The sequence below is a fragment of the Capra hircus genome, chromosome 10 (assembly GCF_001704415.2).
Source record: "Capra hircus breed San Clemente chromosome 10, ASM170441v1, whole genome shotgun sequence".
In the NCBI taxonomy this organism is placed as follows: domain Eukaryota; kingdom Metazoa; phylum Chordata; class Mammalia; order Artiodactyla; family Bovidae; genus Capra; species Capra hircus.
Window position 1 is genome coordinate 66,168,187 of NC_030817.1, and position 26,534 is coordinate 66,194,720.

At 38.6% G+C, this 26,534-nt stretch overlaps 1 protein-coding gene across 1 annotated transcript in view; it reads right to left on the reverse strand.

Annotated features, from left to right (window-relative positions):
* Positions 1 to 26,534, reverse strand: part of RTF1 (RTF1 homolog, Paf1/RNA polymerase II complex component) — a 45,188-nt gene that overhangs the window by 13,226 nt on the left and 5,428 nt on the right. Inside the window, exons 2-6 of the mRNA XM_018054426.1 lie at positions 19,650 to 19,760; positions 9,906 to 10,053; positions 9,304 to 9,508; positions 1,519 to 1,633; positions 733 to 844 (exon numbers count right to left, since the gene is read on the reverse strand). Of these exons, the coding sequence (XP_017909915.1) occupies positions 733 to 844; positions 1,519 to 1,633; positions 9,304 to 9,508; positions 9,906 to 10,053; positions 19,650 to 19,760 (691 nt within the window). The remainder of the gene's footprint in view (positions 1 to 732; positions 845 to 1,518; positions 1,634 to 9,303; positions 9,509 to 9,905; positions 10,054 to 19,649; positions 19,761 to 26,534) is intronic.

Genomic DNA, 26,534 nt, shown 5'->3' on the forward strand with positions numbered 1-26,534 from the left:
ACCATTTTGTGGCTTAAAGACTTAAATATGAGACATGACACCATAAAACTCCTAGAAGAGAACACAGGCAAAACATTTTCTGATATAAATCACACCAATGTTTTCTCTGTCTCCCAAGGCAATAGAAATAAAAGCAAAATAAACAAATGGACCAACTCAAACTTACAAGCTTTTGCGTAGCAAAGGAAACCATAAATAAAACAAAAAGACAACCTACAGACTGGAAGAAAATATTTGTCACTTTTTTTAGCTGTGGTAATGGTACTGTAGTTATATTTAAGAGTCCTAATCTTTTAGAAATACATATTAAAGTATTTATGGTTGAAATGTGATGATGCTGAGATTTACTTTAAAATAACCCAAAGAGGAACGTCCCTGGTGGTTCAGTGGCTTAGACTTTGCACTCCCAATGCAGGTGGCCTGGGTTCAATCCCTGGTCAGGAAACTAGATTCCACATATTGAGACTCCAGAGTTCACATGCTGCAGCTAAGACCTGGTGCAGCCAAATAAATAAAAGTAAATATTTAAAATAACCCAAAGGAAAAGGCAGTACAGATTTAATAAGATTGGCTATGAGCTGACTGCTGAAGTTGGAGGATGGGTTCATGAGTTTATTATACTATTCTCTACACTTGAGAGCTAAAAGGGTGAGCGGGGAGATAAAAATGGCATCGGGAAGTCAAATCATATGATCAAAGACACAAAGTAGCCATTACATTTTCTCCACTTACCTGTTCTGTTCTTCCGTTTTTCTCGCTCTGCTTTTAGTTCCTCCATGGCTTGAGATTTCTTATCTAGTTTCTCATCCCGTTTGGAACGTCGTTCCTTGTTGTGGGATGTTACCTGCGAAGGGAAAGGTATGTAGGATGGTTCTCTTCACCAATAGCTGATAACATTCTCTGTAACAATAATTCAGTTCTCCAATGTGAATCTATATTGGCTGCAGAAACTGAAATTTGCTTAAGGGGAGACAGCATCCTCTTGTGGACAAAGAGGACTCAGCAGTATAGTCAGTCCTGTCTTATCTGGCTAATAACGAGAAAGCCAAAGAAATATCAGAGTAAACACTTTCTGGAAGGACTCCCTAGATCGTAGCTAATTTTTTTTAATATTGTCAACAAAGCTTTTTGTGATAAACGCAGAGATGACTAACTTTCCAAGCTACATTTATTACCAAGTCCAGGATGACATACACCTGAGTAAACATCATAACCAATTTAGCTACCTGGGACAGGAAGTTTACCAACTTTCCCTTAAGGAATGCTCACACACCAACTGAGCTGCTTTTTTACATGCAGACATCAGTAGAATTCCCAAGGAGTTAAACAGCACAGCTAATGGTGAAATGATATGTCCAGAGATTAATGAAACCTACAAGATGAAGACACCACATAAACAGTCTTGCACTAACTGACCTAAGCTGATTATAATATAAACCCATCTTTTACATAAACATACATACACACTCAAAAGAGAGGTATTACTCTTTGGATAACAAGGACTACTGTATCTCCTACCTGAGATTCTTGAATCTGTGTCAGTTTTTTCTTTTCCTGCTCCTCTTCTTGCTTTTTCTTTTTTTCTTTCTTTTCTTTCTTTTTGGCTGTTTTCAGTTTTTTCCTGATTTCAAATCTGTTTAAAAGATATTTGTTTGGTTTTTAAGTGGCAATGAAATATTTGTAAGGACTGACTTCTATTAGATAGGAGAAAGAAAATAAGTAGGGGGGAAGGAGTTAATGTTTTAGTTTCCTACAAGAAACTCCAATATATTAAGTATGTTAGAAATACTGAATATAAGCACACCAAAAGTACTGGACAGCATTCAGCTGAAATAGACTTAAAAACGAGAAGATATTTAGGATCCTCCTGTATCTTGTTGGTAATACACAGCTCTTCCTCAACTTCACAAAACGGAAGAAAAGAGTTAATTATTGGATTAACTCCAATGGTGTCTCATTAGAAACATAATGGAGCCACAGAGAATCACTGTCACATTTTGAAGGTGGTCAAGACACAGGCTATATTTTAAAAATACCACTCGACATCTTTCTTCTTTAGGAAAAATAACTCCCTCAGCTCTACCACCGCAAACATGTGAATAAATATGCTATCTCTTAAACAAATGCAATTGAGGCTCTCTCCCTGTAACAAAAATTAGGCTTTTATGAAACAAAACTATTGTTTTGTGTGAATTTAAGGAATTTTATGGAAGGGATAAACAATAAGAATATAAGAATATTAAACTCTTTTTCAATTATAAAATTTTTTTTACTTAGCTCTTAATAGGGTCAATATACAAAAATTAATTGTATTTCAATATACTTGCAGTGTGTAATCCAAAAATGAAATAAAGAAAACAATTCCACTTACAGTAGCATCCAAAAAAATAAATACAATATTTAGGAATAAATTTAACAAAACAAGTGCTAGTCTTTTATGCCAAAAACTAAAGAACTGTTGGAAGAAATTAAACAATATCTAAGTAAGTAGAAAGATACCATATTCACAGATTGAAAGACTTAAGATGGCAACACTTGCAAATTTGATAAACAGATTCAACACAATTCCTATAAAAATCCCAGCTGTGTGCTCACTTCGGCAGCACATATACTAAAATTGGAACGATACAGAAAAGATTAGTATGGCTCTGCGCAAGGATGACACGCAAATTCGTGAAGCGTTCCATATATTTTTTTATAAAGGGAATAATAAAGTGAATGAAACAAACAAAAAAATCCCAGCTGTTTCTTTTCACTGCTGTAAAAACTGATAAGCCAATACTAAAATTCCTATGGGAATGCAGAGGGCCTCAGATAGTCAAAACAATTTTGAAAAAGAACAAAGTTGGATAACTTAACACTTCACAAGTTAAAAACCGACTATACAGCTACAGTAATCAAAACTGTATGATATTGGCCTAACAATAAACAATGAACAGTAGAACAGAAGAGATTCAACAAATAAATCCATACATCCACAGACAACTGATTTTCAACAATGGGGCCAAGACTGAGGAAAGAACAGTCTTTTCAACAAGTGATACTGAACAACTACACCAAATGATAAAGCTGAATTCATACCTCACACCATAAAAAAAAAAGAGAGAGAGATCTGAAAATGGATCAATGAGGGGCAGAGGGGTAAATCAGGAGGTTGGGATTGATATATACACAATACTACATGTAAAATAGATAACCAACAAAGACCTACTGTAGACCACAGGGAATTCTACTCAATACACTATAATAGTCTATATGGGAGAAGATTCTTAAAAATAATAGATATATGTATAATTGAATTGCTCTGCTGTATACCTGAAACTAACACAACACTGTAAATCAACTATACTCCAATGTAAAATTTAAAAAAATCAATGATCTAAATATAAGAACTAAATCTATAAAACTTATAAGAAAACACAGCGGTAAAAGTTCACGACTGGATTTGGCAATAAATTCTTAGCTATGATACCAAAAGCTTGAGCAAGCAAAAAAAACATTTATTGTACACACAAATTTTTAAATTTTGTGCATTAAGCAATACTTGACAGTGAAAAAATACAACCTACAGAATGGGAAAAGATACTTGCAAATTATGTATCTGATAAGGGCCTGCTGCTGCTGCTACTGCTGCTGCTGCTGCTGCTGCTGCTAAGTCACTTCAGTCATGTCCAACTCTGTGCGACCCCCATAGACAGCAGCCCACCAGGCTCCTCTATCCCTGGGATTCTCCAGGCAAGAATACTGGAGTGGGTTGCCATTTCCTTCTCCAACGCATGCATGCATGCTAAGTCACTTCAGTCGTGTCCAACTCTGTGGACCCTATGGACAGCAGCCCACTAGGCTCCTCTGTCCACGGGATTCTCTAGGCAAGAAAACTGGAGTGGGTTGCCATTTCCTTCTACGATAAGGGCCTAGTAACCAGAATACATAAAGAACTCTTAAAACTTAACAAAAAGACAAATAACTCAATTTAGAAAATAGGCAAAGCATTTGAACAAAAATTTCTCCAGCAAGGATTTGAAAAGATTTTAAACATTATTAGTCAACAGGAAAATGCTAATCAAAACCACAATGAGATACTTCACAGCCACCAGGATAGTTATTATGGAAAAATAATAAGTGTTGGCAAGGATATGGAGAAACTGGAACTCTCATACATTGCTTGGGGGAAAGTAAAACGATGCAGCTGCTCTGGAAAACAGTTTGGTTGTTTCTCAAAAAGTTAAACATAAAATTACCATATGACTCAGCAATTCCACTCCTAGGTACGTATCCAAAAGAACTGAAAATAGATACTTAAATATTTGTACATGAATGTTCATAGTAGTATTATTCATAACAGCAAACAGATGTCAAAACAGATTAATAGGTAAACAAAATGTGACGTATACACTTAATGGAATATTATTCAGCCATAAAAAGGAATGAAGTATTGACACATGATACATGAATGAACTTCAAAAATATGCTAAGTGAAAGAAGTCAGGCACAGAAGACTATATGTTTATGATTCCATTTATATATAATGCCCACAATTAGGCAAATCTACAAAGACACTAAATAAGTTAGTGGTTTCCTAAGGCTAGGAGGCAATCGAGAGAACTGAGTATCAGTAAGTACAGGGTTTTTTCCTGGGGTGATGAAAATGTTCTGAAATTAACTGTGGCAATGGCTATACAACTTTCAGTTCAGTTCAGTTCAGTAGCTCAGTCATGTCCGACTCTTTGCGACCCCATGAACTGCAGCATGTCAGGCATCACCAACTCCCGGAGTCCACCCAAACTCATGTCCATTGAGTTGGTGATGCCATCTAACCATCTCATCCTCTGTCATCCCCTTCTCCTCCTGCCCTCAATCTTTCCCAGCATCAGGGTCTTTTCAAATGAGTCAGCTCTTCGCATCAGGTGGCCAAAATATTGGAGTTTCAGCTTCAACATCAGTCCTTCCAATGAACACTCAGGACTGATCTCCTTTAGGATGGACTGGTTGGATCTCCTTGCAGTCCAAGGGACTCAAGAGTCTTCTCCAACACCACAGTTTAAAAGCATCAATTCTTCGGTGCTCAGCTTTCTTTATCAATATATTAAAAAAAAAAAATCACTGAATCACTTTCAACCACTTTCAATGGGTGGATTCTATGGTGTGTAAAAATATATCTGAATAAAGTTATTTTTTTTGAATAAAGTTATTTTTAAAAGTTAATATCTGAGGTGCTGGAAAACTGGACAGTTACACGCAGAAGAAAAAAATTAGAACGTTTTCTTAAAAAAACAAACAAACAAACAAACAAAACTCAAAACGGATTAAAGACATAAATGTAAGACCAGAAACCATAAAACTCCTAGAGGAAAACATAAGCAGAATACTCTTTGAGATAAATTATAGCAATATTTATTTGGATCTGTCTCCTAAAGCAAAGGAAATGAAAGCAAAAATAAACAAATGGGACCCAATTAAACTTAAAAGCTTTTAAAGAGTAAAGGAAACCATTGACAAAACAAAAAGACAACCTACTGAATGGGAGAAAATATTTGCAAATGATAAAACTTATAAGGGGTTAATATAAAAAATATATAAACAGCTCATACAACTCACTATCACAAAAACAAAACCTGATTTAAAAATGGGCTGAAGACCTGGAAAGACATTTTTCCAAAGAGGAAATGCAGATGACCTATAGGCACATGAAAAGATGCTCAATATTACTAATCATTATGGAAATGCAAATCAAAACCACAATGAGGTATTATTACCTCACAGAATAGCTATCATCAAAGAGAACACAAAGAACAAATGGAGGAAAATTAACTGGCACAGCCAGTGTGGAAAACAGTATAGAGATTTCTCAAAAAACTAAAACCAGAATCACCATATGACCCAGCAATTCCACTCCTGGGTAAATATTTAACAAAAACAACAAAAAACTAATTCAACAAGATACACACACTCCCATGTTCATAGCAGCATTATTTACAATTACCAAGATATGCAATGAATGGATAAAGATGTGGTGTGTATACACACACACACACACACACACACACACACACACACACACACACACAACAGAACACTATTCAGCCATAAAAAAGAATGAAACTTTGCCATCTGCAACAACATGGATGAATTTGCAGGGGATTATGCTAAGAAAGGGGATTCCCATGTAGCACTAGTGGTAAAGAACCTGCCTGCCAATGAAGGAGACCTAAGAGATGCAGGTTCAATCCCAGGGTGGGGAAGATCCTTTGGAGAAGGAAATGGCACTCCAGTATTCTTGCCTAGAGAATCCCATGGACAGAGGAGCCTGGAGGGCTGCAGTTCACTGAGTCGCAAAGAGTCGGACACGACTGACAACATAGCACATGCTAAGTGAAATAAGTCAGACACAGAAGAACAAATACTGTATGATATCACTTATATGTGAAATCTAAAAAATACAACAAACTAATGAATATAACAACAGAAACAAAAAAACAGATCCAAAGACACAGAGAACAAACTAGTGGTTACCAGTGGGGAGAGGAAAGTGGGGAGGGGCACTATAGGGGTAGGGAATTAAGAGGTACAAACTGCTGTGTATAAAATAAGCTACAAGGATATATTGTACAGCATGGAATATAGCCAATATTTTACAATAACTAACAATACAAACTGGGAAGAGTATAACAAGGCTGTACACTGTCACCCTGCTTACTTAACTTCTATACACAGTGCATTGTATGAAATGCTGGATGAATCACAAGCTGGAATCAAGATTGCAAGGAGAAATATCAGCAACCTCTGATATGCAGATGATACCACTCTAATGGCAGAAAGTGAAGAGGAACTCAAGAGCCTCTTGATGAGGGAGAAAGAAGAGATTGAAAACGCTGGCTTAAAATGCAACATTCAAAAAACTAAGATCATAGCATTCAGTCCCATCACTTCATGCCAAACAGGAGGGAAAAAGTGGAAGCAATGACAGATTTATTTTCTTGGGCTCCAAAATCACTGCAGATGGTGACTGCAGCCATGAAATTAAAAGATGCTTGCTCCTGGGAAGGAAAGCTATAACAAAGCTAGGCAGCATATTAAAAAGCAGATACATCACTTTGCTGACAAAGGTCTGTATATAGTCAAAGCTATGATTTTTCCAGTATTCATGTACAGATTTAAGAGTTGGACCATAAAGAAGACTGAGTGCTAAAGAATAAATGCGTTTGAATTGTGGTGCTGAAGGAGACTCTTGAGAGTCCCTGGGACTTCAAAGAGATCAAAGCAGTCAACCCTAAAAGAAATGAACCCTGAATATTCATAGGAAGGACTGATGCTAAAGCTAAAGCTCCAATACTATGTCTATTTAACATGAATAGCCGACTCACTGGAAAAGACCCTGATGCTGAGAAAAACTGAAGGCAGAAGGGGAAGAGGGTGGCAGAAGATGAGATGGTTAGATAGCATCACTGATTCAATAGACATGAATTTGAGCAAACTCTGGGAGATAGTGGAGGACAGAGCAGCCTGGTGTACTGTAGTCCATGGTGTCACAAAGACTCAGACACAACTTGGCAACTGAACAACAACAAACAATATAAATGGAATATAACCTTTAAAAACTGTGAATCACTATACATGTTACTTATATAATACTGTATATCAACTATACCTTGATTTAAAATGTTTATATTTATATTATGTTCTTACATGTATCATCTCACTCTGAACTTAACAACAATCCCTCAAGGGGAGGCTGAGGCGGAAGGAGGGTCAGATCACCTGGCTAGTGAGTTGGACTTGAGCCTAGACTTTCTGACAGAAAATATCAGCGCTCTTTACACAACCAAGTTACCTTTATGCAGTAAGCTTGAATAAGTAAGTAAATAAATAATAAAAAAGGGAAAGCTCTAGAATAGGGGAAGAACTTAACAACCAAAACCAACACATTCCCCAGCGGTCCAGTGGTTAGGACTGAGCCTCCACTGCGGTGGGCAGGGTTTGGATCCCTGGTCAGGGAATTAAGATCCCGCATGCGACTTCACTTTCAGGCATTGGAGAAGGAAATGGCAACCCACTCCAGTACTCTTGCCTGGAGAATCCCAGGGATGGGGGAGCCTGACTGGCTTCCATCTATGGGATCACACAGAGTCAGACACGACTGAAGCGACTTAGCAGCAGCAGCAATAGCATGCTGCGCAAAGCAGTCAAAACAAAGACAAAAAACTCCAAAACAAACAAAGCAACCCCCCCCCCCCCAGAAAAAAACAAACCACCACCAAAAAGGATGCCTCATTACTGGTGCTGCCACTATCTCACATTAGGATGCTAGTGATGTTTTCACAAAAGTTTCTGAATAACCATGTACTGCCCTGCAGCTAAACAAATGAGCTACAACCCCCTAAATTTCTGAGAATGGCTCTGAACTTCTGTCTTAATTCTCCTCACTGCAAACATTCTTTAATTGCCTCATTCATACAAGGTGAAAAACATAAAAACCAACCTTGAGATAAGCCACCCACTTCTCTAGAGCTACTTGGTGATTTTAGCATAGGGCCCTACTGGCCTTGGTCGGGAACCTTTTGCTATGCTCTCCACAGTTCAGAAATACAAATTTTCGAAGTCATTCTTAACCATCTGGCAACTCTGGTACTGCTTCTTAAGTCCTGTTTGTTCCAATATAGGTAATTGTGGAAGCATCCACACTCAAAACAAATGTCTATGACTTGCTGCTGACTGAAAGCCAAACATTCTTGTCTCAGATAACTCACCAGACTTAACATGGTCTCCAGAAGGGACAACCAGGGTCCCAGATGAAATGGGACTACTTGCTGCCAAAGAAAATGCTTCTATGTTTCTTTCACATGATCAGGTAGGGACAGAATAATCCTAGTTCTGAGGACTATTTCCTGAGATGAAAGCCAAGTTTATTTTCACCTTGAAATGCTTTTAGGAGGTAAGGAAAGACTTTTGTCATTTACACATGTAATCCTAAATACTGAAACACCTTTGTATACCAAAAAGCAATTTAACATTAGAGTTTGGAAAAAAACAAAAACCATGCTAGAAGGATAGTCAGATTTCTAACTCATAAACAATGAGAATTTCAAGTCATTTTTTTTGGATGGGGGGTGCTGTGCTGCATGGCTTGCTTGCACAACCAGATATTGAACCTGTGCCCTTAGCAGTGAAAGGGTGGAGTCCTAATCCCTGAACTGTGGGGAAATTCCCAAAATTTTAAGTCTTAAACCCTAGGAAGACAGGGCTCCAAATGTGAACTTTGGAAAATTACTCTATTAATGTATCATTAAGGAACTACTACTTTACCTTTTTTTCAACACCTCCCTCTTCTCTATGCGGTTGAACAGTTCTTGTTCTCTCTCCTTTTCTGTCATCTGTTCCAGACGGGCCCTGTCTTCCTCATCTCCCATGAGGTCTTCTCCGTAGCCATCATGGAATTCCTCATCTTCTGAGGAAGAGTCTGAATCTGAACTGGAGGAGGAGCTGTTGCTGTCAGAATCTGACACTTCACCTGCAGCACAGGCCCAAACACAAGATTAGGTGATGCTGCAGAAGACACGTGTTAATAATCATTCCTCCTCAGCTCTCCTAGGTGAAGTGGAACATGTTCATTTCACTTCCCTGGTGAAAATTCTTGGTCTGCCTTTGGCAAACGCAAACACAGGTTACAGAGATTCTAATGCAGGGACTCCTGGTGGGTTTCCTGTGGGTTTCAAGGACCTAACTAATGCTTTGGAATTGCATGTATTTTTCTTGCTTCATTCAGATTCTAAACAGATACTGAAAAGATTAGAGAGCCTTACAATAAAGGCAGAGACCATACTGTAAATCAGGTACCTTTCCCCCTGATTTCTGATTCTGCAGCTTTTACCACGTAAGAGTTCACTCCCAGGTCTGACTTGACTCACCTTCCTCAGGAGCTGAGCTCTCCGCTGAACTGTCTTTGTCCGAACTGCCTGAGGAAGCAGTTTTATTCGCTTGTTTCTTCATGGTTCCTTTCTTCTCTATTTTTCTGGCTTTTCCTTTCTTCTTATTTTTATTGCTCCCAAAAGTCCACTACAAGGAAAATTGAAACAGGAATTTTATTGAGAAAAGTTGTAAGATTCGAGAGTTAAGAATTTCCGATATTCATTGAAATAATTTCAAGAGTCTCTATTGCTTTGGATCCATAAATACACTTTTATAGGAAGAAAGATAATGATTTTTGAAATTTTACTTAAAACTTCGTAACTTTTGGTTTATACTTTCTTAAAGACAGTAGATAATTTATACAATGAATAAAAATTAATAACTTTTTATCAATAGAAAAGCAAGTATGTCATCTTAATGGCAAGTCAACTGAGTTAACTAAAACTCAGTACAGAAAACAGCTTCTAATGTTTCCTGTGGCAGAGAGGTCAGTAATTGCTAGAGGTTGGTATGTTTGGGTTTCAGTACACAGTGCATAGTTTAGTTCTGGAGTGGGTCCCAGGAAGGCAAGGGAATAAAGCATGTTAGCAAGAGAGAACTTCAGAACACACAGGGAGAAAAGGATGAAGGCCACTGTTTGGCATGGACGGTAGCACTGGTACCAACTCCAAGAAGGCAGAAAGCATATAATAGATCAATGAAAAATATACGTGTGTGTATCTTTTTAAAAAAATCTGCAAATATTACACTACAACACAGTGCTTAAATTGGATCATAAATAGGAGATCCCATACATCTAAATACAAGGAACCTGCGATTTGTATTATCAAAGTAACAGGCTGGCGATACATAATCACTCCAAGGCCAAAAAAATCACCTTCATCAAGCACTTTAATTATAAGACTGAAAGACCATAAAATCATTATTAAAATTCACAGAGACTATTTAGTTACATTAAACCATACCTCCTTTGATACTGTAACATCAGTTTAGGAGAATGATTTCAGGTGAAAAGTACTTTACTTGGAAAAACTTCATCTTATGTACTCTGAAAATAATATTTATAACCATCATGGACCTACTGTATAGCACAGAGAACTATATTCAATATCTTATAATAATCTATACTGGAAAAGAATCTAAAAAAGAATATATATGTATATAGATATAGATATATCTGAATCACCTTGTTGTACACCTTAAAGTAATGCAACACTGTGAATCAACTATACTTCAATAAAAAATTTTAAAAACTCAGTAAAGCAAACTCAGACAATACTAAATAAACCAACGAACAACCATGGAGGGGGAGGATAAAAAATAACATTCATCTTTCCAATATCATAGATTGAATTATAAATCTGGCATTGACATAAAATTTCTATATCTAATATTTTTTAAAAGCACCAAGTCTTTGTTCCTTCTATAATATGATCATTATAGAACCTATCTAACAATAGCCAAGATCAGAATTAAATTTATTTTGGAGTTTTTTAGGGGGTGTGGGTGGCGGGATAGTTCTGATGAGGTTTCCATCTTAGAAATGCTCCAGATGAGCTATTTTTAAGAACCACAGTCTGTTAATTTACCTTGATAAAATACTGTGAAAGAGTGCTACTTTAATCTTCTAATTTTTCATTTTAATTTACTCAGTTATTTTAACTGCTACTTTATTTTTGTACTCAGGAGCTAGGAAGAAGGGACAAGTGAAAAGAAAACAGCTACATGTTCTAGATGATACCTTAAGTGAATAAATGACATATTAAGTAATACACCATTTATATATTAAGTGATATATAGTTAAGGCAACTCTATAAGTGAATTTACTTCTCAAACTTTTAATATTTCAACACTTAGTTACCATTTTAGAAACAAATTCCAATGCTTTTAATGGCTATGTTTCAACCATTTCAAATTTTAATCATTCCAGGATGATACTTTCTAGGTCATTTTGAAAGAATCCAAGAGGCCAAAGTGATCAGTTTCTTAGTTAACTGAGCTAAAATATATTCACTTCCTATGCTAATAATAGAGATATTACACTTGTTTCAAGAAATATCCCAACTATGCACATGATAGTCAATAAATATTGATCATGAAAATGAGCATAACCCATCTCTTCTAAGCAGGGTGTCTTTTCAGACTGTACAGAAATCCCTTCTTTGTATAAAGAGGTCCGGTCCCTTTGTATTTCTACCTGAAGGTAATACGGAAAGGCTCAGAACATAAAGGCTGAGCTCACCGAGGTCACATGTATCAAGATGGGCTAGGGTCTACTTCTGCCCACAGATTAGTATTACTCATCTGCAACAGAGTCAAATTCTGAAATCCTGGGTGAGGGCAAGGGGGGAGCATGTAAGAGCAAAAAGGGCTTAAATACAAGGCCACACAGGTGAACTCAATTCAGGAAGTGCTAGAAAGCTATGTGTGAAGAAGGCAATGGCACCCCACTCCAGTACTCTTGCCTGGAAAATCCCATGGATGGAGGAGCCTGGTAGGCTGCAGTCCATGGGGTCGCTAAGAGTCGGACACGACTGAGTGACTTCACTTTGACTTTTCACTTTCATGCATTGGAGAAGGAAATGGCAACCCACTCCAGTGTTCTTGCCTGGAGAATCCCAGGGATGGGGGAGCCTGGTGGGCTGCCGTCTATGGGGTCACACAGAGTTGGACATGACTGAAGTGACTTAGCAGCAGCAGCAGGTAACTTTAGTTTAAAAAATAAAACTTCTTACGAATACATCTTTAATAATAATATGTGTTCATTATATGAAGCTTTGGGGAAAAAATAGTATTTTTAAAGCTAAGAAAAAAAAAATCTGTATTTCTACCACCTAAAGGTAAATAATCACTTAAAATATGGGGCCCAGTCTCATTATTCCTATTTAATATAGAGAAAGAGACTCAAATTGGTTCTGATTGGTCTCCCAAAAGATTTTTTTCCCCTGGAGAACAGGTCATATTTGTAATATTTTACACTTATTCCTATAATCCAGAGGTTTCTGAGTGTTTTCTTGGTCTAAATACATCTAAAGTACATATTTTAAATATTTGCCCAGAACCTCTCCTCTCTGGATCACAGAACCTAATAAACCATAAAGGAGATGGTCAAGAATTGTGGCAGGCAAAATCAATGTAGAAATAATCTTAACCCAGCCATTAGCCCCGGTGAAGACAATGGCAACCCACTCCAGTACTCTTGCCTGGGAAATCCCATGGATGGAGGAGTCTGGTAGGCTGCAGTCCATGGGGTCGTGAAGAGTTGGACACGACTGAGCGACTTCACTTTCATTTTTCACTTTCATGCATTGGAGAAGGAAATGGCAACCTACTCCCAGTGTTCTTGCCTGGAGAATCCCAGGGGTGGGGGAGCCTGGTAGGCTGCCATCTATGGGGTCACACAGAGTCGGACACTGAAGCGACTTAACATCAGCAACAGCAGCCATTGGCCCAGAGATTGACTCATTCTGTTGACTCTAAGAAGGAAAACTAATTCTTTCATTGCCAGAGGGTGGTAGTAAAGGGAGTCTAAAGAGTACAGGATAGGATTAAAGAGCTACTCTTGGGCTCTCTCCATCCAGGAGAGAGCAGAAGAAATGACCTGGCTTTTCTTAATTTGCTTTGGGAACTATGGCTATAATGAATGGCAAGCTCTGTGGTGACCTTAAAAGTGCTCTAAAATGCACCACAAAGAAGACAAGAATGAGAAAGCGAGTGCCTGCCGATTTGCATCCGATTACAGAACCAGTCTTCCCTGGTGGCTCAGATGGTAAAGCGTGTGCCTGCAATGTGGGAGACCGGGGTTCGATCCCTGGGTTGGGAAGATCTCCTGGAGAAGGAAAGGGCAACCCACTCCAGTACGCTTGCCTGGAGAATCCCACGGATGGAGTAGCCTGGTAGGCTACAGTCCATAGGGTCGCAAAGAGTCAAACACGACTGAGCAACTTCACTTTCACTTTCACAGAGCCAGAGAATCCCCTGAGGATAGCTGCTGAAAAACAATCTGGAAAAGGGAAAGGATCAGTGGATCAGTCAGGACTCATACACACTGACATCCTGCTCTCCCCTGCACTCACATGCAAGCAGGCCCACACAAAACACCAGGGAAGCATTATGTACATATGCAGCGATGGAAACCTAAAACAGCGACTAGAAGGAAGATGTTTTCTTAAGTAATAAATTAAAAGAAATTAGCACTTTGACTCTCACTCCTGTAACAGATACTCTAATAGATGGCAATTATCTAATAATACAAAGAGGGTTGGGAACTACTACATCACCCTGTGCCAGACTGAGTGTGTAGGGTGTATTATAGGCAGGTCCCTACTCTGGGAAGCAGCTGACCTTCCTGGCACTCAGCTGAAAGACAGGAAGGAACATGGGGTGGGGCGTGGCTGCTTTGGACTTGGGTGGCATTGACATGCTGCATATTGAGTATCCTGGAGACAGAAAAGCAATTTCTTCAGCATTTCAGAGAGGTTATCTCTAATGGGCAAGGAAGATCATATTCTAGGTCTCAGGACCCAGAGTAGAAACCACTGCAGTGCAGTTATTCCTGAAATGAATTTAGAGTGAAATGACATACTTTGAGGTAAGTAGGGTTTAAGAATAGCTGGGCTAGCAATAAACTACAGGAATAGAGGTTCAAAGAATTGGAATAAGGCCCAAGCCCTCAACTTGAGACTGTTTTCTTATCTGTAAAGAAGGAATAATACTTGACCACATATCAGGGTAGTGTGAGACCCAAAGGAGACTGAATGAAAGATGTTTAGAGCACATCAGAAACCATGAAGCTCTATATAAATGGAGGGCACTATTTTATGATGGGAAAAGGAAACCAGATCCTCTGTGAGCCTCTGTTCTCTAATCTGTAATAAGGGAATCCAAATGATCTCTATGACCCCTTGGAGTAGGATTCTATATGAACTGAGTATTATACTAAATGGAAGCATTTGTCAAAAGGGTTCAATAGTCATTATTCTAGATCTAAACAGTGGCCGATAGAGAGCTGTGTGGAGAGGGCATGGTTCCTGATTTAGGTGGTTTTCTTTCTCCCCTTGAAGATAGAAAAGGATCAGCCAAGCTAAAGAGTAAATGCAAATGTCAGCCTGAAGGACATGAGGAATAGCAAGTTTTCTTTTTCCTTAAAAGAAATTAATTACTTTGTAATTAATCACAGTACAAAGAACACTACTATACCTTATAATCAAGCAATCATGCATATTTAACTGGAAAACACACTCAATCACAAAAATCACAATCACAAGAATCCCTACACTCAATCACAAAAACTTACAATGTGGTTGTTGAGATAAAAAGTGAAACAGAAAAGATACCAAAAAACAAAGTAAAATACAATCAGTATTCCATTGCACTGTGTGGTAAGAGGTGTCAGAATTTGCTGTACACAGTTTAAGCAAGTGGTCCATGAAAATCACTTTATTTTTCTTATGATGAGATTTTTTTGGTCTCTAGAAAATGAGGTGCTACAGTATGGTAATCTACATAGCCAAGAACCAAGAAGTATGTTAAAAAAAAAAAGCTTAAGTATGTTAAAAAAAAAAAGCTTATGAGTAATTCAAACAGCTACTCTGTTAAATTCAAGCAGAATATTCACACAAACTCTATGGGGTCCTGGCTTCCTGACCTCAGAGCAGATCAGATACAGGAAGCCGGAAGCAGAGCCATCACTAGGAGATGAGACAATGGCCACTGCTTACCTACAATAGTGGGGGGAAAAGGAAAGGCACCCCAACCTGCACTGGTATTCTGGAAGTCATTATTTCACAGGACAAGAACTGCCATTCATAACCATTCATAATCAGCTTAAAAAACTATATTTGACAAAACTTATCCGAAAGTTTCAAATATAATAAACTTTCAAGAGTTTAGTTTTAGTATTGGGATAATTCATCTCCATGGAACATCTTTTTCTACAAGTATTGTGTGTATGAAAACCTTACTAAATGAATATACACACTGAAAAACATTAGTTTGGCGGTGAAGGCCTTTATCGGAAGTACGTGCTGATTATTATTTGCATGGTAAGGCAGTAACACAACTTTGCTCTTGGGTATCTCAGCCAACTTCGTGGAAAAGTTATTACTAAATGAATTTTAAGTAAAAGTAGTATCCTTTTCAAAATGTCCTATTAAAAATATTGGAGCCAGCAAGCAATAAATAAAGTAGTGGAATAGGAGTGCAACTAGATCAACCTGCGAGCGCCCAAAAGATTAATGGGATAAAAGGGAAAGAGAAGAAGCTTCAGAAAGAAAGAAAGTAGAAGACAATGGAATGGGGGAAAGCAAGAAGAGACCAGAGTTTTGAAGAGGTGGTAAGCTGGAGCATGAAGTTCGTCCAGGAGGGCTGACACAAGTTCTAGGGAAGAAAAACCTGGTGTGACAAGCAGTGAATAACAGGGCTGGGCCCGACGCTTTTATTTCTCAAAAGTGTAGAAAACAGGGCTATACATGAAGCTTTATAAAATAATCAGTCAGGCTGAGGGTATTAGAACATAAGTCTGATGTCCCCTTACTTTGTCTAATGTAGTTATATTCTGCTTTGAACAACAACAAAAAAGGTTTTCTTGGTATCTAACATGATTTTTACTGGTACCAAGTGAAAATCTAGGCTTTCTTCTTATGTCTTACCTAGATGCAGCCATCTGTTTCCACGAGACCCACCATGTTTCTAAAAGGGACTCTGAACTACCCGATTTAGAACTCTCTTCCTCCTAGTAGACTTTTGTTTCAGCCACTTTTTTGGTTTTAAACTTCATCTCATGAATGAGCACTAATTCTCTTCCTTCTAAGCTTGTTATTTTTCTTCCCCGCCACTCCTGTCTGCACCCTTGGTGGTGCTTCTCTTATCAAATGCGCTCAAGAAGGGACAAGAAGTGACGGTACCAAAACGCCACAACACAACATTATAAACTACCATTGCGGTGTGTTTCCCCATGTCCCAGGCACGGCCAATGAAAGGTTACAGGAAGAGTTCTACTTCTTATTTTCTCATGTGCCCAAGGTATAATTGAGAATAATTCACTCACCAAAAATAATACCAAAGCATATTTTCTTCCATTAAAGTTAGGTATTCCCTCCCCCCGACAGAGAATATAAATGAAATCTCTACTATTCCCTCCTGAAATGAACGTTTTCTTTCTTTTTTTTTTTTTTGACTATACCACACAGCTTGTGGGATCTTAGTTCCCTGACTAGGGATCAAACCCATGCCCCAGGGAGCAGAAGCACTGAGTCCTACCTCTGGACCACCAGGGAAGTCCTCGTAATTGAACCTTAATATCCACTGTACCCACTTTTTCTAGATAGGAAACTTTCATAACTTCTTTGCATCTCCCTCCCCACCCCTACCAGTTAGCTAGATACCTTCTTATTCTAAAGTCAGTGCGTGTCTCTCCTTAAGACAAACCACCCATTAACCTAACTCAGTTGTTCCTGACAAATTTTCTGTTCCAGCAAATCTGAGGGGAACAATATAATTCTTTCTATCTGTATTTATCATTGCTAATGACAATAAACCATAAAAGAGTCACATGGGAGGGGAAAAGTGTTGGGAGGTGTACATGGCAGCCGTAAATCTGAGTTTACCATACTACTGAGTTCTCTAGTGGTTGGTAGGATTTTTTAAAAAAGACTTTCTTAATTGTCGAAAATAATGAAATATTCACCCTAACTTTGTAGTGCTTTGTGCTTAAGCTAGTAGCCTGGGCCAGAAACTGATAACGCAGACCAAAAAAGAGGCACCTTTCAGAATGGCCATGAAACAGAGACTGCTATTTCCAGTGAAGGGTGAGCAGATTGGAGCAGAGCTGCAAGAAGCCAGTGAGCCTGGGGGATGGGACGTGGAGGCAGCTACAAGAGCTAAGAACTTTGCGGGGGGAAACTTAATCAAACTTTAACTCCCTACTAGACAGGGTACAGCCTGTCTGTCAGCTTTTTCTCTAATAAGTACAGGAGTAGCTGGTAGCATTCTAAGGATGAAGACTCAAGAGTTGGTAAGTAGCTGAGAGTGACAAAGCTGGAGACATGTTTATGATGCTCGATCTACCCTAGCACATATTTGGGCTCCTCTAATGCTGTGGAGTTGATACATACTCTGACCGCTTGATAGAAGCAGTTCAAAAGGATGAAGGGAATCCTTGTAGTAACTGCATACTCAAGAGTGATCTAATGATAGTACTATGGAGCTTCAAAGGATAGCTACTGATTTTTTCCTTAAGGAAGTACAAAGATCATAAACATGCTACAGGGTATTCCAAACACAACACAGATTTGGGATTACACTGTAGCAGCTGACTTCTAAAACATGGAAAATGAAAATAGTTAATGTAGGAATAGTGGGGAAGGGAATTATTTCAAGATTTTTCTGTTCTATTCTTGCTTCTTTTTTAATAGAAAAAACAAAGCAAATTATTTCATAAAGCCTACTGCTTTTCTATCAGATTAGATTACTTTATCAATTTTAGAGGAATTACAGTTCCTCCATGAAAAATAAATGAAACAAAAAATAAAATTCACACATTTACTACCTCTTATAGTCAAAACAATTTTAGGTCTGTTAAATTATTTACGATTAAGAGAATATCACTACAGTCAATCAGAATGCAATCTTTCCTAATCTGCATATGCAGGGCACTGGTGAATGCTGTTCTGGCTGTTAACTAAATTTTATTATACTAGAAAATTTTTTTTTTTTTACTTCAGTGGAACTTTAAAACAAGATACTGTTAGTACACTGTTAAAAATATTTTCCTAAGGAGCTTCCCTGGTGGTCCAGTGGTTAAGAATCTGCCTTGCAATGCAGAGGACACAGGTTTGATCTCTGGTCCAGGAGGATCCTACACACCTCAGAGCAACTAAGCCGGAGTGCTACAACCACTGAAGCCTGTACACTGTGCTTAGCAACAAGAGAAGCCACCGTAATGAGAACCCCACACAGCACAATGAAGGGCAGCCTCTGCTTACTGCAACTAGAGAAAGGCTGCACAAAGCAATGAAGACCCAACACAGCCAAACAATAAAATAAATAAATACAAAAATTAAAAAATTTTTAAACAAAAATTTTTTCCTAGACTGCAGGGTAAGAGATTAAACACAAAGGTGATACCCAGTCTACCTCCAGGAAATTACTAAGGGGAAGAAAAGTACTTTAAATCAAATGAGGAACACGTAGGAGTGTTTCAAAGACCTTTCCCCTAATCTCTCTCTTCCATTAAAGTTCTGGATCTTTTAGGGCCTTGTTTGGTGGTGGGCAGCAGATTGGGAAAGTCACCTTGGCTTAAACAATGAACAGCTGGATATTTCTCTGTAATACCTAGACACCACTTTGGGGAATGTTGATTATGTCTACTCAAAGAAAGCTTCTTGTCTTTCTAAAGTATTTTCCACCAAAATTTGGCATTCTTGATAGAATTTCTTTTCTGACATAGAAATGGGATTAAAAAGTTGACAAAGAAAAAAAAAAAAGAGATGATGACTAACAAGTTGTGCCCCTTCTGTAAGAGTGCTAAAAATAAAAAACTAAAAAATGGTCACGGATGCACTGCAGAGGTGCCTGCTGGGTAACTAGCAGTACAGAGAACATCACAATGTGAGAGCTTTCCAGACACAATTTTCTTTCCCTAAGAAGTTCTTACAGATCTTAGGCAGGAAGGTCTCAGGTTAAGGAAAAGAGGCTGTCGGGACTCTCAGATGCCCGTCAGAGGCCCACCCCTCCACACCCACCTCGTCATCACTGTTAGATGTCTCCGAGTCTGAGGAGGCAGCAGGCTGACTCACAGGTGGCTCCTTCTCTTCAGAGTCACTTCGCTTCCGCTTTGCCAGGGACAAGAGTTCCTGAGAGGGCAAAGTAGCCGCATGAGTTTTGTTTACAGAGAAAATACATCCAAAAATACTACAATGCCCACTTTCCTTAAATCTCTTCTACCTCTTTGTGGTTGCAATCAAAAAATACCGTCATGGGAACTTTCATCACATGAACAGTCGGACTGCCACACTTCTAAGTGGTAAAGAAATGTTTTCAAAATCTGTCCTGGGAATTCCCGGGTGGTCCAGTGGTTAAGACTGTACTTTTACTGCCAAGGGCCTGGGTTCAACCACTGGTGGAGGAACTAAGATCCCACAAGCCATAAAGCACAGGAAAAAAAAAATTAAAAAATCTGTCCCCTCAATGGGAGGTGTATGTCTGAAATGGAAAAGTGATTAGAAAACTTAACTGTAGCCTACCCCCATATGTGTTACTCGCTTAGTCGTGTCCAGTTCTTTGCAACCCCATGGACTGTAGCCTGCCAGGCTCCTCTGTCCATGGGATTCTCCAGGCAAGAATACTGGAGGGGGTTGCCATTTACTTCTCCAGGGGATCTTCCCAACCCAGGGATCAAACCCGGGTCTCCGCCATTGCAAGCAGATTCTTTACTATCTGAGCCACCAGGGAAGCCCCAGGCTACCCCCAAATTTCCTCTATAAGTTACAGAAGTATTGATTCTCAGAACCATGACTACAAAGGCAATCTGCTCCCTGTCCTTAGTGGTATAGCCAATACTCTGAGCATCTTCTTACTATATATATAAAATTCACGGTAAAACTGGCATCTGTGGTGCTGTTCAGAATAAGCTGACAAACTGTTAAGTTTCTGAAAGTGAAAGTTGCTCAGTCGTATCCGACTCTTTGTGACCCCATGGTCTATAGCCTGCCAGGCTCTTCTGTCTATGGAATTCTCCAGGCCAGAATGCTGGAGATCTTCCCAACCCAAGGACCGAACCCAGGATGCCTGCATTGCAGGCAGATTCTTTACCGTTTGAGCCACCAGGGAAGCCCAATAAGTTTCTGAGGTAGTTTTCTGAATGCTTAAACCAGGGTGGGGAAAAGTATATTTCTGGTGCTTAACCCAGGGCCAAGCAGGAAGTATGCTGACCACTACATCAGAATCCTAATTTGATAACCCAAATATTTCCATTCACCATCTCTGCCTTGTCCTGGTGATTTAAGAGATTAAAGGGGAAGAGATATGCCATTTAGTAAGTTGTGGCTACAACCAGGATTTGCTCTTTCACATGGTTCCCCTCTCCTGTTAGTTCTCCCCAACTCAGTCCACTCAAAAACACAACAAAAGGATACTTGCTCTGGTTCTTGCTCTTGGATAATATTAATACCAGACCAAAATTATATTGCACTTACCAGATGTCAGATACTTTTCTAAGTATCTAACATGTAATCTTCACAACACCTTAAGGTAAATATCATCACCCCTCCTGATTTAAAGATAAAAAAAACTAAGTAGTAGCAAAGGTTAAGTAATTTACCCAAGATAATACAGCCAGTGTATGACAGAGTCAGGATTCAAACCAGGACAGATAAAATCCTAGTTCCTATTTCAATCATGGTTTACATTTTCCCCTTACGCCAAAAAAAGAGAAAAATACAACTAATAAATACTAGTAGCATTATTCCTTGATGATGGTGGTGCTATACAACTAAAGATTAACGGCCAAGACAAAATTTTTAAAGACTGCCATAAAATATCTGTTTTCCTCTTCCAGTCTCTTTCTATTTTAGGAGTATACCCTCCTTGGCCAGAATGAGAAAATGACCTTCTCAGATTAACAGCTGACATGATCTCGTCTTCATAAGCAGTCATGAAACGTTACTCTTCTCATTTCCTTAGACAGAGCTGGCATACTAACTTCCTGAAAAGGCTTCAGATCATAAGAACACTCTCCTTTTTCATACCAAAATGGTAACTCCTACTGACCAAATACGAACTGCAACAATATTTGTGTGCTTATAGTCTTGTAAAAACAAGTATGTAATTTACATATAGTGTGTTTTATCCTTTCTTATGGACAGTTCTATGAGTTTGACAAATATAGCTGAACTACTCCTGTGAACCAGATATAGGACAGTCCCATCACGCCCTCCAAATTTTGCTGTAATTTGCACTGGTCAACAGGAGTCATTACTTTCATATGAAAAAGTAGAGTGTGTATGACCTTCAGCCTTTTCAGGAAGTTAGTGCTCTTCATCTCCCTCCCTCCATCCCCTGGCAATCACAGACCTGTTTTCTGTCCCTATACATCTGCCTATCATAAAATATCATATAAATGTAATCATGTAGCATGTAGTCTTTTGAATCCGGTTTTTTTTAGAATAATGCATTTAAGATTCATCCATGTTGCTGGGACAGGAATAGGCAGTTTGTTTCTTTTTATTGTTAAGTAATATTCCATTGTATGGATACACCACACTTTACCCAGCTGCCAGTTGAAAAACATCTGGATTGTTTACAGCTTGGGGCAATTATTGGTTCATGTACAGGTTTTCATGTAAATACTAGTTTTTATTTCACCTGGATAAATGCCGAGTTATATGGTAATTTGTGTATGGCCTTTACTATTATCTTTTTTCTACATTACCTTCATGCAAATTTATAAAAATAGGAAAGATTTCTTATTTATAATTTTTTTCTGACCCTTTGAGGTTCACAAATGCAACAGAATTCTGTTTTATAATAATACCAACTCATTATAACATGGATTTGGATATGTTGGCAATCAAATTCTTCCCTGAAACACAGACTACTACAAGCAGAAGATATGCATTAACAGTTACTGTAACTAAAGTGTTAAGATGTTAATATTGTCTTCCTGTTAAAGAGATTCCACATAATATTAAAAACCTAAGACAACTAATAAGAACCGTTGTAAGTTATCTGTATAGCACAGAGAACTCTACTCAAAACTCTGTAATTGACCTATATGGGAAAAGAATCTAAAAAAGAGTGAACGTATGTATTACTGATTCACTTTGCCGTACACCTGATATTAACACAACACTGTAAATCAAATATACCCCAATAAAAATTTAACAATAAATAAGCAAATAAAATAAAAGATAAAAACCTAGCAAATGGCTCTTCATTAGTGGACAACTGCATCTGACAGGCACAGTCCTTCTTCTACAGCATTAAATACCATCTTATCAACAGCAGAGAGACAGCAAAGACCTTAAAAAGTGTGAAAGGCTACTCTTCACAGTTAAGTCCTTTATATTCTGAGGGCTCATAAATCAGCTGAACACACTAATGTGCAACAGAAAGGTCTTGCCAATACCGCACACACAGACAGATTTGTTACCTATAGGGGTGGATTTATCTAACACCAATACTCACAAAAGCCAGATTAAAACTGATTCATGAATGGGGATAGATCCACTTGCAGCTCTCTCTTGCCAGGCCCACTTCACTGTGCCACACTGGTTGAGATGATGCTGGTGTGTGTCCACTGGTTCTCTTACCATCCTCTCTGTATTTCATCACAGCTAGTGAAAACCTCTTTTCTCGGGATTCCTCTAGGATGCCATGGCAGTGTAGGGTGCCAGCATGGTTTATCAAATTGAAGCTGAACTAAAGATGTGCTGAGAGTAATGCCAACGCCCAACACACCGCAGGTAAGGCTGTGTAGGATGCCACATCTGGCTTCCAGAGGAGTGTCATTAACACTGCTTGATATTCAACATTAAACTAGGTGGCCAAAACTCAGACCCTAACAAAGCAAGCCTAACTACACTAAGGTAATATTTATTAAAATAGTATTATTTTGGTTAAAATTATAATTTTAATCCATCAATATGTCAAGATTCATAAACCTGAGGGTTGAATTCCCCTACCCCATCATTCACAATGAGCTTTTTGTGATGCCATGTTGGGATCAACTTGTAATAAAGCAATTTAGCTTCCCCTTACTCAAAGGAAATTAAGTCTCATCTCTTTAATCAAACCTCCCATAATCATATGAAAGTGGGATACACATTCTGTACCCAGATAAGGAGAATAAAAGCCCATATGGATAAACCTCAGAGGTTTTTTTTTTTTCTAATAGTTAATTAGCATTATTTTTCACTTATTCATTCCACAAATACAACTGATATAAGTGATTACTGCCAATTAGGGTGACCAGACATCTTGGTTTGCTCAGGACTGTCCTGGTTTTAGCACTGAAAGTCCTGAATTCTGGGAAACTCAGTTCCTGGCAAGCTGGGACAGATATTAATAGTTCCCCTGCTATCAGCACCTACTATATACCAAGTCCTGAGTAGACAGTCATGAAGATACATAATCCTTTGATCTCACAGAACTGAAAACCAAGTGAGGGGGTATATGAATAACTGATCCACTTTGCTGTTCACTTGAAACTAATAAAACATTATAAATCAACTATACTCCAGTAAAATTTTTAAAATAAATAAATAAAATCAAGTGAGGGAGAGAGACAAATAGATAAAGAAACAATTGTATCTAGTAATAAGTGCTGAGAAGGTGGTTGTCAAGTGGCTGGAACACCTATCTGCAATAGGGTGATTGCTTCTTTGAGGCAATGGTATTTAGGCTGAGACTAGAAACCTGGCGAGAGGAGACAGGGGTGCAGCAGTCTTCTGGACAGAAGTCTACAGAGAGAATAGATAAGGTCCTGAGACTGGCAACAGCTTGGCTTAACCAAAGAACTGAAAGGGAACCAGTGTGACGAGAGCTTCTTAGGCAAGGGGTAGGGGATGACGGAATGAGGCAGGTTAGAGGCGAGAAAAAACCACATCATTCCCAGGTTTATAAAGCAGGATCAGGAGAACAAATTTTATTGGAAGGCAGTGGGGAGCCTTCATCAAATGATTTTAAGCTAGGGAAGTAACCATCCCCTGAGAGGGCTTTTAGAAGAGCACTCTGACCAACAGGAATAGACTAGAAGGCCAGGGAAGAAGTACCGAGGGGTCCACAGCAGGGCAATCAGAGTGGATGTGGCCTGGACAGCCTAAGTAGCCACAGGGACACAGGGAAGTGGGAGGACCTGAGAGATGCTGAGTAAAGAGTAATAATTCACAGAAGTGTAAATCTGAGATTAATTCCTATTTTTTCTTTCATATCAAAATTGTTGATAGAAGAACATCCTTCCAACAGTGGACACTGGTTATTTTTAAAGAATAAGGAACACAGCCACTGTGTACACACATGTCTGTGGGATACAGGTATGCCATACATGTATCTGTACATACATGTATGTCCCATTCTGTTTTGCTAGAACTGTTTCAACAAGCATGCACTATTTTTGTAATTAAAAAACAAAAGAAAACAAACCAAACCAATGAACAAACACAAAAACCCTTCAGAATAAGTAATTCCAAAGTGACAGTATAACATTCTTTTACATATTGCATGACTGGAGCTAACTGTGGCAACTTCTGCCAATTACCAGCAAAGTGATTATAGTTACAGATAAAATACTGTGCTCTATAAATGCCCACACTGCCACAGAACTGATAAAATAAAGTCAGCTTTCAACACAATCAAAATAAAAAGTACATAAAAATCTTTAAAAAATTCTATTACTGTTATTTATTTATAATTGGTTCCCTCTTTGAATACTTTCTAACTAATGCACACTGGGCCTTATAGAAGAGATATCAGTATTACAGCAGAGGCTAGAGTAAGAACTCCCAATCTGACAGTGTCCTTTTTATCTCTAAGCAACCCTACTATACAGAAAAGTTAGAATCTAACTTTCTACCATGGATATGCCACAAGTAGCATTTGCTTATTCAGCAAAGATTTATTAATTGTCTCCTCTGTGTCAGGCAGGCATTATTTTCAACTACCTACAATGCTTCCACTTGAGTCTCATAAGATAATTTTAATCTCTACACATCTAAGACTGAACATATACTCTTCACCTCTAAACCTGATCTTCCTCCAGGGTTCCCTATCTCATGCCAGAACATCCTCTTCATTACCCTCAGCATCCAATCAATCATCAAACTCACAGTTTCATAGCATGAATATTATGTCCTATTGAATCCACTTTCTGCTGTGTCTATAACTACACTGGTCCAAGTTAGGCATTCATTCAACAAATATTGACAAGGCACATGCAGCAGGCCAGACACTATTCTAGATGCAGGGACACTCCACTGCCCTCTCGGAGCTTCCATCCTAGTGGAACTTACCCTCTCCACCATCTCTCACCTGGACTCCTCTATCTGCCACCTAACTGGTGTCCCTTCTCTAGATTACTCTTCACATGTCAGTCTGGGAAAACTTTTCAAAAGACAAAGGGGAACACCTCTTCCAGCTTAAAATCCTCCACTGGTTTCTCATTACCCTCAGAATAGAGTTCACAGTCCTGAATATTGCTGACCTGATCCTGCCAGTGGCTTAAAACTTCTTTTCAACCTCAGCCCACAGAGAGATAAATTAGACCTATGAAACAATATCTTTATGAAACATACTTATCTTTATTAAGTCTGACATACAATTATTTTTTATATTTGATTCAATTTTGTTTTTATTTTTAATACTGGTTGTGATCCACTAAACTGGTTTTTCCATTTTCAAAGAATCCAAAGAGACTGCTTCTGCAGCTTCGCTTGGACCACTCTCTCTCCAACTAGTGATGTCGTAGTCACTGCTTCTTTCAGTTTCATGAGGGTGCTAGGCCCTTCCTGCCTCAACAGTTTTGTACATTTTGGTCCCTCAACCATGAACACTCACATGTCCCTGTACTCTTCAGTCACCTATCTCCTTGTCCCTAATCCATATTCCATGTCTCAGCTTAAATGTCACTCCCA